The sequence below is a fragment of the Sinohyriopsis cumingii genome, chromosome 3, assembly GCF_028554795.1.
Source record: "Sinohyriopsis cumingii isolate HCF-2022 chromosome 3, ASM2855479v2, whole genome shotgun sequence".
Taxonomy (NCBI): domain Eukaryota; kingdom Metazoa; phylum Mollusca; class Bivalvia; order Unionida; family Unionidae; genus Sinohyriopsis; species Sinohyriopsis cumingii.
Window position 1 is genome coordinate 146,051,813 of NC_142963.1, and position 15,511 is coordinate 146,067,323.

Below are 15,511 nucleotides of genomic sequence, written 5' to 3' on the forward strand. Positions count from 1 at the left end.
CCAAAACTGAGGATAATTATTAGGGCGTTGATTACACATTATATTGGTTATTGAGTTTGTGAGCGCGTAGCAGAAAGCCCGAAACCAAAACATAGCTTGGGTTTATGGGAATAAATTTGATTGCTTTGACGTAGTCTCATCAACCAATCAACATCTGGAGGCGATTTTGGATTTACTGTAGAATAATTACAGACCTACAAAAACTCAAATAAACGTCTTATGAAGTCTGACTAACAGTACATAAGAAATCACTATGATATAATACCAAAATGTTTTTGAATAAATTGACAGAATTTCAGTGGTGTTTTGAGAGCTGTAATTCTAACGAATTATTAAATTAAATAAATAAATTGCTCTGAATGAATAACTTCCCAGAATGTTGTATACTATTAAGAATGCCTAATTCTCATTGGTAATTCTCTTCTATAAAATGCTAATATGCAACAGAGAGAATGCAACTCAAGGTTTTGAGTGAATCATCTTGGCATTTTGACATAACTTTACTATTAAATAGAGTCACATGGTTTACACTAACTACTCAAGAATTAGGTCGGCTTCACTTCACTTCTCACATAGAACTCATGTCCTTGTCTGATCACGTGATGCTTACTTGCACTGATAGTACTACTCAACCTTGAAACCCATGAATGAATCAATATTCAATACATTGCTCATCTTTAAAGTTTCATTAATTAAACTACCCTTGCAAAAACTATTATTATGGAAATTATGAACATATTATATATATACATAACATTAAATACAAAGTATAACCTCCAAGACTCTAACTCTATTTGTCATACTTCCTCCGAATAGGCGATTGAATTGTGTGGAGGACTGTGTAATATATTAAATTGAGACGTCACAAAATAAAATTCAGACTTTGATATGGCGTCATAAAACAAGTATTGTATCGTTATGTGGAATATCAAAACTATAATTATAAACAATATCAGATTTTATTTACGTTTAAGAACATTTGAGAATAAGATAATAGCTATAATCAAATACAATGTAACATTATGTTCACATTTCTCATTTTCCTAAAGTTTCTACAGCAAAAAATATTTATCTACATTTCCAACAATAAAATATGGTTTTGGCATAGCGTTGCTCTCTCTCTCTCTCTCTCTCTCTCTCTCTTACACACACACACACACACATTATCTCTCTCATTTCTAATAGTACTTATTTATTCATGCACAGTGTACTCTGAAATACTTTTGAATGTTAATTAAATCAGAATCCTTGGAACTTTAGTATCTAAGAAAAAATATGTGACAACAGACACACATTCCATATATAAAACACGACTTCACTATTTGATCGCAATGACATTCAGAGCACGCATGTCTGCACAAAGTAACAGCCAATACAACGACATCAATACAACATGATGCAAAACACTTCACCTCCATATCAAATTTTGTTATGTATAAAGATAAAAATGATTGCATTATAGCAACAAGTACATGGATAATGGATGATGCAGCTGGACATTCGGGCACATCTACACGGACTGCATCGATGACTTGTATGAAAAAGTTCATCTAGAAAGGAATTACCAATAAACATTTAATTACACGATAGACTAAATAAGAATCAAACTTTATTGTAATTACTTTAATTGTCAACAAGACCTAGCTTCATTCTAGTTTCGTTTCTTTTCAAAAGCTCCCAAAACAATTCTGCTTCTCCCCGTCCCAACAAACCCTACCTATTATGCCGAACCCACACCCAAAAACGACGTCGAAAAAGCAAACCAAAACAGAAGCAAGCAAGTAAACTATATTAGGTAACGGTTTCGCTGAGAGTTTTACTTGAAAAGCCTATTAAAGAAAGCATGATCATGATTTTGATACAATTTACTTTATTCTTATGTTTTATAACATCCGGGATAGTATCATATTCTCTGTGGTCATTCGTACATCTATCTCGCTTCTTCATCCCTAACTGCTGGATGGTCGTTTTGAGGAGAAAGACGGTGATAATATAGGAGGTCACATCTATTAGAAGAAAATTTACATTCCTCATTGAAATTTGTAAAAAATATTTGATTTGTTCATATTTTTACGAGGAATCTTATTTCCGCTTTACCTTTCGCGTCTCAGATCAGAGACAAATAGTTTAAACGGTCAAATTTATTGAAACTCGTGTCTGTTACATTAACCTGTGCTAATCCGCTGAGTGGAATTTTACTTTTTAGTACCTATTCATATCGTAAATATATGCATGGGTTTTTTACTTCCGGGCTCATTCGGAATTGTATCTGGGAAAATATTTAATGGTTACGTTAAAATTAAATTTCAGTAACAATGCCATTCCGAAATGTTTTTTGCAAAACTTTTATATATGCAGTTTTATGGAACAGCAAAGACAGTTGGTCATAGACCTTGTAGGTTGAATGAATGGAGATGACAAGTATGCTGCTTCGGACTGGGAATTTACAAACCAATGACGTCTCTCTGGCCGAGTCAATATATTTTAGTTTATTGTTCTTGATTCAAGTTATGCCACATGAGTCAAGACAATTATAAAATTAATAATTGATAATTTAACAGATAAAAAATTAAATGTTCATCTGACACTCGAACAAACAAATGTTGACTTACGTTAGCTTTCATTGCTTTAAACTTGCTTGAACAACAGCAAGCAGCAATGGCAATGATGAAGTGGATGCTCACTGAGAGACTTCCATGAAACGACATGTTGCTTAAAAATGAAAGAATCATAAAAAATAAAAGACATATTTTATTTCTGCAAATACTGCATGTGGAAAACTACACTATGTACGAAACAAGAAATATATTGCATAAATTCATAATGTCATGTTTATTAAATTTAACTCACGAAACATGCGTTTCAAAGCATTTAAGATATATAGTTTGGCACATGTTTTCTTCGACATACAGTCATTTTATGTGAGAAAATTAATGCTTTCATGCCCAGGTGTCTGCCATATCAATCTTATTACAATTTTCAAATACATGTACTCTTTTTCTGTTATAGCATCAGTTACGGGTGAACTATTTACAATGCATGATTACATTTAAACCTTGTAAAGCAAGAAATATCGATATATCTTTACTTATAACATTTTAATATTTTGCTTCCAGAATTCCATGGGGTAAACAAGGAAAATGCGATAGGCTCTCAAGAACGTTGTTGGAAGTTTCCAAGGTCTTAAGTAGTAGAGGAGGGAGATAGAGGCCGAAAACGGACACTTTGGGCACATACGGGAATTTTGCATATGACCGGCACTCTCGCTGATACAGAAATTTAACAAATGGTCGTCACTCTGGGCCCGTACTGGAATTTAAGATGTGACTGGGACTTTGGACCCATAAGAGAATCGTAATTTTCAAATTGTGATTACAATTCAGCACACAACCATTCTACCCACCATCTGTATCTTGATTATAATCCAAAACTAACTGCTACTCTCTGGCACCTGTTTTCGTTGTATTTAAGCACAAACCCCTGCTTTCCAACGAAAATGTTGGAGTATTTATACACAAGTTGTTTTTACATAAATACAATGATAATATCACACAGGGTATAAGTGTTTATAGACACACCATAACTACACAAAGCAGGCCATCACATGCAAACGGCAAGGGTAGGAATGTTTATAGACACACTATACCTCCACTCAGAAATATCCAATAAGCATAAGCATGCAAGGGCTGGAGACAATATACCCACAAACAACTATAAGAGAGGGTTAAGGGGTTTTAAGTTTAAGATCTGATCATAAACACAGACATAGACAAACATGCAAACAAACTTTGGCAATAATTTCGAAGGGCATGTCTCTTTTATATGTCTCTTTTATAGAGATCTGGGAATCTGCTACCTCCCCTCTCACTTTATGGTCGCACTTTCCGGGTCAGCCAACTACGGTCACACATTGTTTTCCCATCTATTAGCTCCGCACCAAGACAAAGAACCTAAAACTAGGCTGATTAGACTCAGTATCCTAGTCCTCACTAAGTGAAATCAGAGATGGATCAGTTAGTTGCTGCTGTGGTTGTTGCTCAGCAGGCATCAAATCCATATCCTTCTTTTCCTCATTTTTTATTGGATCCTCATTGAATTGAGATTCAGCGCTCGAAATCTTTCTCCCTCTTCTGCTTCTCGTTTTCCATTCTTCTTTAATCACCAGACTTCATTGATTTTGAAGAATTCCTCGTCCATCACCTATCGAACTGTCCAAATTTTTAGCACTTCTTAAGAAAATCATCTCCTTCTTTAGGTGACGCTTGTTGTGTAACGTGACATCTCCTCCACCCGACATAGTAGGTTTTCACTCTCTCCGACAAACTCAAGGCTTACATTATCCGTGCAACCTTATAATGTTCGCGAACTATGCTTCTTTTTTTACAGGATAAACGAATGCAAAGATTCTCTGTCTGTCTCTTTTAGAATTAAGTCACGTACGGCCATTCGACCATGTGCGACTGGTTATTGTGCGAATACCATACCATTCAATTTCTTTACAGTTCATATCGACAGTCTAATGTATGCACCGCATACATATTAATTTGGACCACAAGCGGAATGGGACGGGTAGGATCAGAGAGGGCAGCACCCCGATGCCACAGGATGTTCCAGAGTTAGACTTTCCAAAACCTGCCGTCTTTCTTCTGAATTATGAAACTTAATAGTCTATGCCTTTGGTGCTTAGGACAGTCTTATATGGTATAATTGATGTTTAAGGTGTAAGTATCATTCGATTGTTCTCCAGAAAATTCTCTGATACCGATGTCATTCTAAGGAAGAAATAAATAAGGATTATTTTAAAGATAAGTGCGAGCAAGATTTATAATGAGTATATCATGAGTTAATTAAGGAAGTCAATGAGGTATTTATTTCCTAATCGTTTTGGTGTTTCCTGTTCTTGTCAGGGAGCGTGTAAGGGGGTCCTTCCGCCCCAAGGTTTGGGATTGGCCCGCTGTGATCACGAAACATTCCCATAAAGGGAAGATCTACGAAATTACCTCCCATGTGGAAACTAAGTAACAGCGTAATAAATATACGGTGTGTGGTCTTGCTTTGACTTTGGTGTATTGTTGGTTCACCAGTTTCGGAGATCTGAGGTTTCTACGTAGTTTGCTTTTGCATGTGATACAGCCTGCGATCGTTTAGTCTCTCGCTCCATACTTGTTGCCATTTGTTATAATTATTTGCTGAATTATGCAGTAGATTTATTGGCGCTGGGTCTCACCATGGGCCTGATTACATCACATAATTTTTTATTTCTGTAACTTGTCTGACTGCATGTTAAATTCCTCCACCTCACCTCCCTTCTGCTGTTTTTGACGCTTCTTTACCAACTTGACATGTTATTTTCTTATTGCTTCTAACAACACTTGCTCTACCATGGCGTCAGTTAACTTCTTAATACTGTGGCTCATTTTCTTTATCAGTTGTCATGTCAGCAATTAGTGGCAATTAGTGGCAAGACTTCATCATCAATAATGGATTAAAGTCGTATATGACCGTTCAACCTTGTATGACTGGTAAATGTAGTCACTTCTAATTAATAGTCGAATAGAAACAGAAGCCACCAGCCGACAACATTATACCCCTACTCTGCATCACACACATTTCAGGAATTAACAAACAAGATTTACGATGCATGGAATAAGTCAATTCATCGAATTACTGCCTGTTCCGCATGTTTTTAGTGACATGTCTGGGCGAGGAAAAGAAGGAAAAGTCCAACTGGAGCCATCAAAAGTAAGCGAAAACCACTTTCAAAAGCAATATATATATGCTAATGATCAAATTCAACCTAATTATACAATTTCGGGTACTTCCCTGTAACCATTTATGTGTATGGTAAATATCTTTATTTGAATCACGCTAGTCGGTTAGAAATTTTCCTGTTCTGCTATTTGAGAATTTAGTGTACTTAGTGACGATACTTTTACGCCATAAACTTAAACAAAACTAGGTCTTTGTGACCCATTAATTTTGTGATCTTGATTAGTTAATATTTGGATACTCTTTTTTGACCGCGGGGTCAAATGTGTAATGGTTGAATATTATATGAGCTTTTGTCGCAAATGTTTTCAAGCCAAAGTAAATACTCTAGGTTAGTAGTCCTTAAAAGGGTCGAGGTCTAACCTCTAGAGGCGGGAGCAGGAACAGTCACGAATGTTTGGGCCATAAGCATTTGTCTTGTCCGCCCATTGGTGCTCTTTGGAGTGATGAGGTCTGCTATCACTAGGATGTCCATCTATGGCCCAAACGGTATGGGATGGGCTGGGGTGATGTGTGATCCTATCAGTTCATTCTTAGTCAGTGCCACTGGTACTGGACATATCCAGTATTTATCCACCGGTGAAATGATGTTCCCTGTTACACGGAAAAAGTTGGTTTTCGCTCTGATAACAAGCCAACAGTTTTCCACTTTATGCAAGGCTTACGCACGGCGCACAGCGCACGTAAAGTATGGTTTCTTTCATGCTCGTGTGAAACTTGTTAGCATTATCCATCAGCTAGAACACGGTATTACGTCGATTCATTATATGGCAGACATCCACTCCAGTTAACAAATAGTTGTCCTGCAACTAAATGTCTAAATTTGATATTAAAATACAAATCCACCTCGCTGAACAACGAATGCATGAAATAGTCAACAATAACTACTGTAGCATCTTATTCTGTATTTCCATTGTCCGCTTTGAGAACTTTGATTTTCATGTTCACGTGACTGTTATTTATAAAGATGTAATCTTCCGTTTGTCCTTGGATTTCTAATTCGATATAGTCAAAGTACACAGGATACATTTATAACAGTTGGATTTCTTGCATCTTCCTCATTATTGGTGGCATGTCGAACGTCGATTGTTCTTGTTGCACATCTATGTTTTGAATTTATCCTTAGCCATTAGAATGGCCAGGCTAAAATTGTATTCATGATGTGGTTTTATTTCGTGCTCCTTGATATGTGTATATATATATATATATATATATATATATATATATATATATATATATATATATATATATATATATATATATATATATATATATATTGTAACTCCTAGTACTTATAGGTCACTGCATTTGTTTGGAAAATATGAACAAGTTTTTCGGATGGATATACCGCACGACCTTGGGAGTGCAGTCGGTTCATCGACAAAACGAGTTCATTTGTTCATATACAAATGCAGTAACCTTTTTATTCTATACTCATTTTCTTATTTTACCTTAGGCTTATTTATTTGAACAACAATACACTTCAAGAAACAAAGTAACTGAATTATTCCGTATTCCAAATTAAATACACAAACGCAGATTCAGATACACAACAACAACATTATTAATGAGCACATAATTTGACATTTGTTGCGTGCTAGACATCACATTCAAACAAAAATGGCGTTTTGGTTTACTTAAATTGAAATGTTGAGTAGTGTTGTGAATGAATGCACATTGCAACTTTTATATTTGATCTGGAATGAATACATTGCAACTTTTCTATTTGACCTGGAATATATAGATTTTGGTATTTTGATCAATGCTACGAATTTTCAGGAATATGGAATCGATTTCTCTGTGCCATTTCTACATTAAGTACATCGGATTTCAGCAAGGAGGGAGCAGAGTGTTGACATCTGCAAGTGTTTTTCTGTTCTGTCGTTGAATGTTTGGAATCATATTGTGGGGAAAATATGAAGTCTTTCAATTGTACTTATCAAAAGATGCTTTGAAAGATAATGTTCATTTCATTTTGAGTGCAGTAATGAGGATGTTAATGCAATAAGTTGGAATGTAGTCGAAATTACAGAACAATTTTGAAATCTGTAATCAAGCCTTAGAACCCATGACATGGCTCATGTAATTCGGATTGGCAGAACTAAGAAAGAACATTTTGAGAAAATTCAAGATGTAAAACTGTAAGTATATTTTTTGACATTCTTATTACCAACTAAAGAAGATAGCTTATGCCTTGTCACTTGCATGTTATTTGTAGGGACACAGCAATGCTATGACCTGTATGGATGTCTATGCTAGCCTAAATCCGAAACATTGTATAAAAAAGTAAAGCGATTACTACGTGTGTGTACATGACTTTATTCAAAGTACTTCCTAATGCATTATTGGGCACATGTGTTGCGCACGTGAGTGCAATTCGACGTGAAGGTGAGTGCAATATCGTAAATTACTGCACGATAATAATAATAATAATAATAATAATAATGGGGACTTTGTATAGCTCCTAATCTATAGAAGCTCTAAGCGCTTTACAACATTAGACAACACCTATAAGATAAAAAACATATAATATTATTACAAAAACAAACGTAATGAAATTAGAAGAAGAAAAAACATTAAAAATAATTAAAAAACATGGTGAGAATATTTCAGCTAGGAAACATTATTAGATCTCTAAGTTTGTTCTTGCAGTGGAAATAAGTGAGTTTTAAGAGCCCTCTTGAATGTGATCACTGTGTCTTTGTGTCTGAGTTCAGTGGGCAATTCATTCCACGTTGCTGTGCCTTGGTATGCAAAAGAACGCTGTCTATATGACTTTGCTTTCATAGTGGGAATAATGAGTATACGATTGTCAGAAGAGGAGCGTAAATATCTTGCTGGTGTGTACACATGGGTGAGATCAGATAGGTATGCTGGACTAGAGTCCGACAGTGAAATGTAGCACATAGAACAAATTTTGTGTTTGATTCTGAATCGAATAGATAGCCAGTGTAGGGTACAGAGCAGCAGGGATGTGTGCTCTGATCGTGGTACTCTAAGTATGATCTGAGCAGCTGTGTTTTTGAACTTTTTGAAGTTTTTGGAGTAGATATTGAGATGAACCAGACAGAACTGAGTTACAATAGTCCAGTCTTGAAAGTACTAATGAACACACAAGTGTTTTAGTGGCATCAACTGAAAGACATTTGCGAATTGAGCTGATGCGTATCAGCTCAAGATGTGCAGCCTTGCATATGTTCATGACATGTTGGTGCAATGTGAGAGTACTATCCAGAGTAACACATAGGTTTCATACTGATTGTGTGAAATTAATGTTGGTGTTGCCGATATTTACTGTTTGAGGTAAAGGATGTGAATGAAAAGTCTTTGTGTTGTGATCAGAATGGCCTCAGTTTTATCATCATTCATCTGCAGCTTGTTACATGTCATCCATGATTTCACATCAGAAATGTTCCTCTCTACACCTTGGATGGTAGCATCAACTTCAGTTGGGTGGCTAGATTTGTATATTTGGGTGTCGTCAGAGTACAATTGGTGAGATACTGGATGATGATCTATGACACTTGAGAGCGGCTGAGTGTACAGAATGAAGACAACAGGTCCAAGAACATACCCCTGTGGAACACCACACCATCGATCAACTGGGCTGGAGTGTATTCCATTTGCAGATACAATTTGTGTCCTGTTGACCAAGTAGGACTTGAACCACACTAAGGCTGTATCATGAATGCCAAATGCATACTGGAGACGATGAAGTAATATATCATGGTCTATTGTGTCAAATGCTGCAAACAAATCAAGGAGGTCGAGGACTGTAATATTTCCGCAGAGAGAATGTCATTAACTACTTTTAGAAGAGTAGATTCAGTACTGTGGTAAGGGCGATATGCAGATTGTACATTGCTAAAAAGACTGTTTTTAGATGACATACAAGCTGGGATAGAAAAACCTTTTCCAAGAAGTTTGATATGAATGGGAGAAACTGGGCGGTAGTTCTTTTAATCGTTATGGTCTAGTGTTGGTTTCTTCAAACAGAGGCTTTACAATGGCAGTTTTGAAAAATGATGGGAATTGCCCGGATGAGAGAGAGGTATTAATAACATCAGTTAGTGAAGGCAATACTGGATCTAAGCACTCAAGCAGCAGTGATGTTGGAATTGGATCAAGTTCACATGACTTTGGTGCACTCTTCCGTTGAAATTGTGTATCCCAACTGTATGGTGACGACGAGTCAATTATAATTATGGTGACAAGCTTATCTCTAATAATAATGATAATGCAAAGTTAACGGAGAAAATAAATAAGCATATAATACATGATTTTATTGAATGTCTTGTAATTTTTATTCATGCCTGTAAATTATGCAGAGTATCTTTAGTTAAATTTTGCATGGAGACGTGAATCGGTTAAGAAAGTAGTAGTTACATAGGATCTATAAATATATACTTATGTATGTGTTCATAATTCTTAATGATAATCTTCATAATATGACTTACTGGCGCCTTTGGCTTAATTTCTCATTGGCCGATGCGGTTTCTACATTTTGGAAGAATTTAGTAACTTCCATTGGATAGGCTAGGTCACATGAATTTTCAAGATCAAGGAAGGTCCATCATATGGGGTGTATTGAGAAATGTAGTCGCGATGGACCGTGTATATAAACAGAGAACTGAGTAATCAGTTGAATTCCGATTTTGGAGTCATTCTCATTTTTTGCATTCCTGTTGCAAGTCTGCAGACAAGTTTTATGTTATACTTAGATATTATTCGAAAGGAAAAACATTTGTTTGGACTGTTAAATACAAAAAAGACAGTGATCATTATTTTGGACAAAATATAATTCTGGAACTGTGATAATTTATTCGAAGGAATTCTGGACAACGCCATTCTTGGCTAACCAGTACATTTCCCATTTTTAAATTTATAATGAACTTTTCATTCATTTAGCACTTTCACAGACCTTCATATTGATTAGTTGGGATTCATTGCATAATACTGTACGCTTCTCTCACATTTTGATTTATAAGTTTGATAAGTAAACTGTTTGTTAAGTTTTATAAACGTTGTTGGCTTTGCGTCTTTATGTTACTTAGTTTGTGACCGTAGAGTCCTAACACTTCTCAAAAAATCACCCACTCTCAGGTTGTTCGTGTTTTTATGAATCGCGACGAGTGTTCGACGTGAAGTAGAAGTATGAGTAGCAATTTGTTGTTTTTTATTTACGTCTGTCTTCCATTTTGTTCTGTTTTTTCCTCTACTAAAGGTGTTGACGTCATCTTTTTTATACCAAAGCGTTCATTTGTATCTGTCAGGGAGTAAGTAAAGGTGTCAACAAGAAGGCTGTTATACTAGGTATTGGAGCATTTGAAACATTACTCTTCTTTCTTCTTCTCACATCCTTATGGCTGTTTCTGTCATTCTTTTTTATATTTATTCTTTTGTCATGATATTTTTGAAAGCTTTTGGTACTTTGAGTTGTTTCGTTTAAAGAGTTCTAGGGAAACGTATGAGGACGTTGCAGTAATTATTATGTTTCGGGTACATCTTTTTCAATCCATGAACGATTTTTATTCTGTGGTATCTCGGTGTGACAACGATTAGTCGGCAAATGATGTATTAATTATTCATTCCAACGATGGCGTTAGATCGATCAGTGGTAAGGAACTAAAGTTAATTTTCATCCTTCCATAAAATCCAAGATTATGAGTGAGATGTCTTTCCGGATCTTCATTATCGTATCCTTTCTCGTAAACTTGATCAAGCAATTGATCCTAACAAAGAAGCAGTAACACCAGCAATATTTCTTTCTTTTCACCGTTTAACGAAGAAGGTGACATTGCTTTCCGAATCGTTGTTTATTGAAATTGGACAAAGGCACACCTTTTTAAAAAACATTTCGACCAAAATTTGCACAAGGTATTGACAATTTCCTTATGATTTTTGAATGATTTGTTTTTGCATCGGAGAATTGAATTTGGTCGTAACTAACAAAATATCCCAATGTAACGTTTTTTGGGATGATGGTATCAACTTCTTAGTGTCATCTTTTCTCTTGATGAAAATAGCTGAAGAGAAACTTATCCAACTCGTCTTCATCCTTTATAATGGAATTCGTCTCCACTAATTACCAACACATTGTATCAGCTTGACTATTGGCACCACTCACTGATGAGGTCTTTTCAAACGACTAAATCGGATAAATCGAGGAAACTGTATAGCACAGTGTTCTGTCTTGTGTTTTTGTTCCAGGAGAGAGCCTTTTTGGCTGCAGCAGCAAGTGCAAGAGCAATAGATAAGGCCGTATCGAGAAATGTAGACGCTCCATTAAATGTTGGTTACCATTTTTTCATCAAGTTAGAAAACACTCACTGGTCTTAAATCAGGTATGACGGGCATCATCATGTAGGAAGAAGGTGAAGTAACATTTAATCCGTCACAGAGTGGCAAGATTTTCCTTAGTGCATGCGCATTTGAGTGGCAATACGGCTTCTCTTTTATGCAGTTTCATTTTGCCTCTCTTTCTTGGAACTTTAGCCTGGGCTATACCTTTTCATCTCCTTAGAGTTTGAACTTGCTCTCTTCTCTTTGATATGTTGCCTTTTGGCGTTTGGCTGTTCAGTTTTGACTTTAGGGTGCCATTTTGCACCTCTAAACATTCAATATGATTTGATTTTTGGTCTGAGTATCAATTCTTGTATCAGTTAGTTGTGGCAACATTACATAATGATGTTAAAGTTTTGTTTTATATGGTAAACAGTGCCGGCTTTAGCCATAAGCTAAACAATTTAGCCACAGCTTAGGGGAGGCCCTGGAGGTATACGAATGCTATCTTATTGTAACTGACGTGCTGTCAAAGTAAACCATTTTGACACTTCTCTGAAACTAGCTTCTAACAAACGTGAACATACTTTTTCATTTTATTCGTGAATGATGGGGTGCAGTTCACGAATCAGTATGGAAAGAGAATGGGATTGAAAGTAAGTCAAGTTGAAAACTGTTAGAAAGAGAAAAAGAGAATTATGTTTTCATAGTGTTTTATACAGACTAAAACGAGAAAGGCGACTTGTAAATGGTGGGACCTCCTTTGCACCTTTATGAAAAAATAATTGTACGAAATCTCAAATATTTGGGAATGGCAGGTTAATAAACTAAAATGTAAATGTACATGTGATGACTGAGTAGAGCAGAGCCAAGGTCGTCATATCTTTTAAATACGCTTGAACTTCAGATTTGTCTCCTGGGCGGTTAAACAATATCAGATAATGTGATCGGAGACTGATGATGTTATGCGCTTTTGATGGTGCCTTGCGCTTTACTTTGTTAAAATAAAGTTTGAGTAATACAAATAATACTGGCATTACGATGTCCTTTTCGTGTAAACAAACGTTTAATTTATTTTTCGTATTTTCCTAATCACGATAAATGCCGTCTACGGAATAAACGGACGTTCCTTGACTTTCTTATTTGAGTAACGTAAAAGGTGTTTGTCACCCATTGTAATACCAAACGATACTAGAAGAGGATGATCAAAAGATTCTGATTTGTGTTCGACCAAATGTTTGACCAGTTCGACTTTTCCTGAACCACTGAGGCCATTAATCAGCGTGCTAAAGGTATGGCGTTGATACAATGCCTCCTAACTTGACAATCTAACTTTTCGTCAATCATGAACGGATCATGCGGCCAGAGCAGTGCTGCTAAACATTCTGCGATACCAACGGCACAAAACATTCTATGCACCTGTAATTATTTCAAAGTGTAACAGAAACCAAAAACATATACATGTAGTTACATTTCAAAGGTAGTATTTAAAATTAAAACACCAAGCTGTGTGTGTTAGTATGTTCGTGTATGGGTGTAATGTGTCTATGAATATACCTACCTTTGTGATAATATGCCTATATGTATTTAAGCTTAGCGTGAGTATAAATACTCCTAGCCTTTACGTTTATGTGTGCTGGAGATCAATCAAAAAGCAAATGCTGGATAGTGGGTGTGAGCGTTGGATTATATTGAAATATCGGGTGATTGACAGTAGGTTTGTATTTTGGGTTGTAATCAAATAGCAGCTGATGAAAAGTGGAAGTGTGAATTGGAATGTAATCAAAAAATATTTTGATGGATAATATGGTTGTGTGTAATCAGATTTAATGTGCAACCAAACTTAAATTTTCCATTATTTGACAAACCAACGGGGATACAAAATATTTTAGCAAGTAGGTTAATTAGGTTCCTCTTTTCCCTTCCCATAATATTTAAAAAATAATAAATATGCGTCTGAGAAATTTTGTAAATAAGTGGCCTGGACATTAAAATAAATGTACTACTTAATCACGCTGACAGAGCTTTGGTTCGTGTCTACATAAAGTACTTTGTCGTTAATAAGAGAAACATAACTTGAATTTTACAAAAAGTTGAAAATATAAGGCTTACTACTTACATGTATTTTCCATTTAACATGACGGTTGGAATTCTCATTCTGTATCACCAAACTGAATCTGGAAGCGGAAGCAAGATTCTAGGCTAGTTCTTAAACCCGATGAGATCAATCCGAATTGATGCTGTGATAAATTGGCACATACAAAAAACGAAATTTGTTAAAAATGTTTTTCGAGATTTAAGGTGTCATGTTTGGGTGGGCGTATGCTATAAGGTCAATGTCTAATACTTCAGGTCGCGTTTGGGGTAGGTGAGTCCTCCATGCAATGTTACGAATATATAAAAAGGATGAGTTATAGATGGTTCTACTTACTATGCTAATTCTTGAAAAGTTTTATTCTCGTACCTACTTATTACAGAATTGACCTAAGAACGTAAGTACCTGTTTAACATTCACTAATTTCAATTCCATTATTTTAAATTTATTCATTCAATTTCAGTTATTGTTACTCCTAATTACTCTCAGGAAATTTCACTCGATTTAAAATATCCTACAGGATTACAAATCTGTACATCAAATACGTTACATGTTCGTGTGTAATTACTGAATATAGAACACTTCAAATGCTGTCTTCTAATTTGTAAAATAATCGAACTTACAAACACATCAAATGTGTTTCCAATGTAATTTACTTACGTGAGCTGGTCTGACATATGAACCAAAATGTATGCAGGTTAGTGCTACCCCACATTCCCGAGGACAGGGTTATGTTTCGCTTCAAATCTATAGTTACTTATTTTCGCAGTCACGATACTGTATTTGAGCCCTGCTCCCCACCCACTCAACTTACACTTTGTGTGTAATGGTATATATACGGTATAGGACACACGGTACTAAGTGCATGGAAAAATGGGAACCAGCCTGTAAACGGGTGAACATAAAATAGAGTATATGTGGGTTTTGCTGGCCAAGATTGGTTAATAATGTAAGTTAGTTTTTTTGGAAAAAGAATCTCTTGAGGGCTTATCCTCGTTGTAAGTGGAAAAAAAGAGACACTGTTTTACTGATGGAATTTCAGTCCTTTAACAGTCTTGAGTTTGAAACACTCATCAATGAAATTAGCATCTGACTCTTTAGTGCGGAATTGAAAGCACGTGTTTCAAATACATGTATGTCCAGTAAATGTCGCGGCTCATATCCTTTTCTCCATACAGATGCTGACATCAAGGTTTCATCTATGCTGATAGTTTTGGGTTGATCATCAACGCTCAGAAATGTTAAGTTATTGAAGTCCTAATATCATGGTGTTGGCATAGGTTTCCTATGGGAACTGAATTAGTACCGTGAGTCCTATATCTTACTCCTGCCTCCCTTGTCTGTTTAATGTTAAAATAGCCAGTT

The 15,511-nt window shown here is 35.8% G+C and overlaps 1 protein-coding gene across 2 annotated transcripts in view; it reads right to left on the reverse strand.

The window, feature by feature from the left end:
- Window positions 1-940: 940 nt before the first annotated feature.
- LOC149804078 (uncharacterized) overlaps window positions 941-15,511 on the reverse strand; it is a 33,834-nt gene continuing 19,263 nt past the window's right edge. The window contains exons 2-4 of one of the 2 annotated variants that reach the window (XM_089951475.1): window positions 14,171-14,228; window positions 2,613-2,712; window positions 941-1,550 (exon numbers count right to left, since the gene is read on the reverse strand). In XM_089951475.1, coding sequence (XP_089807601.1) covers window positions 1,257-1,550; window positions 2,613-2,712; window positions 14,171-14,208 — 432 coding nt within the window. In that variant the 5' untranslated portion in view covers window positions 14,209-14,228 and the 3' untranslated portion in view covers window positions 941-1,256. Of the gene's footprint in view, window positions 1,551-2,612; window positions 2,713-14,170; window positions 14,292-15,511 lie in introns of both variants that reach the window. The other variant, XM_089951476.1, reaches the window with a different exon arrangement.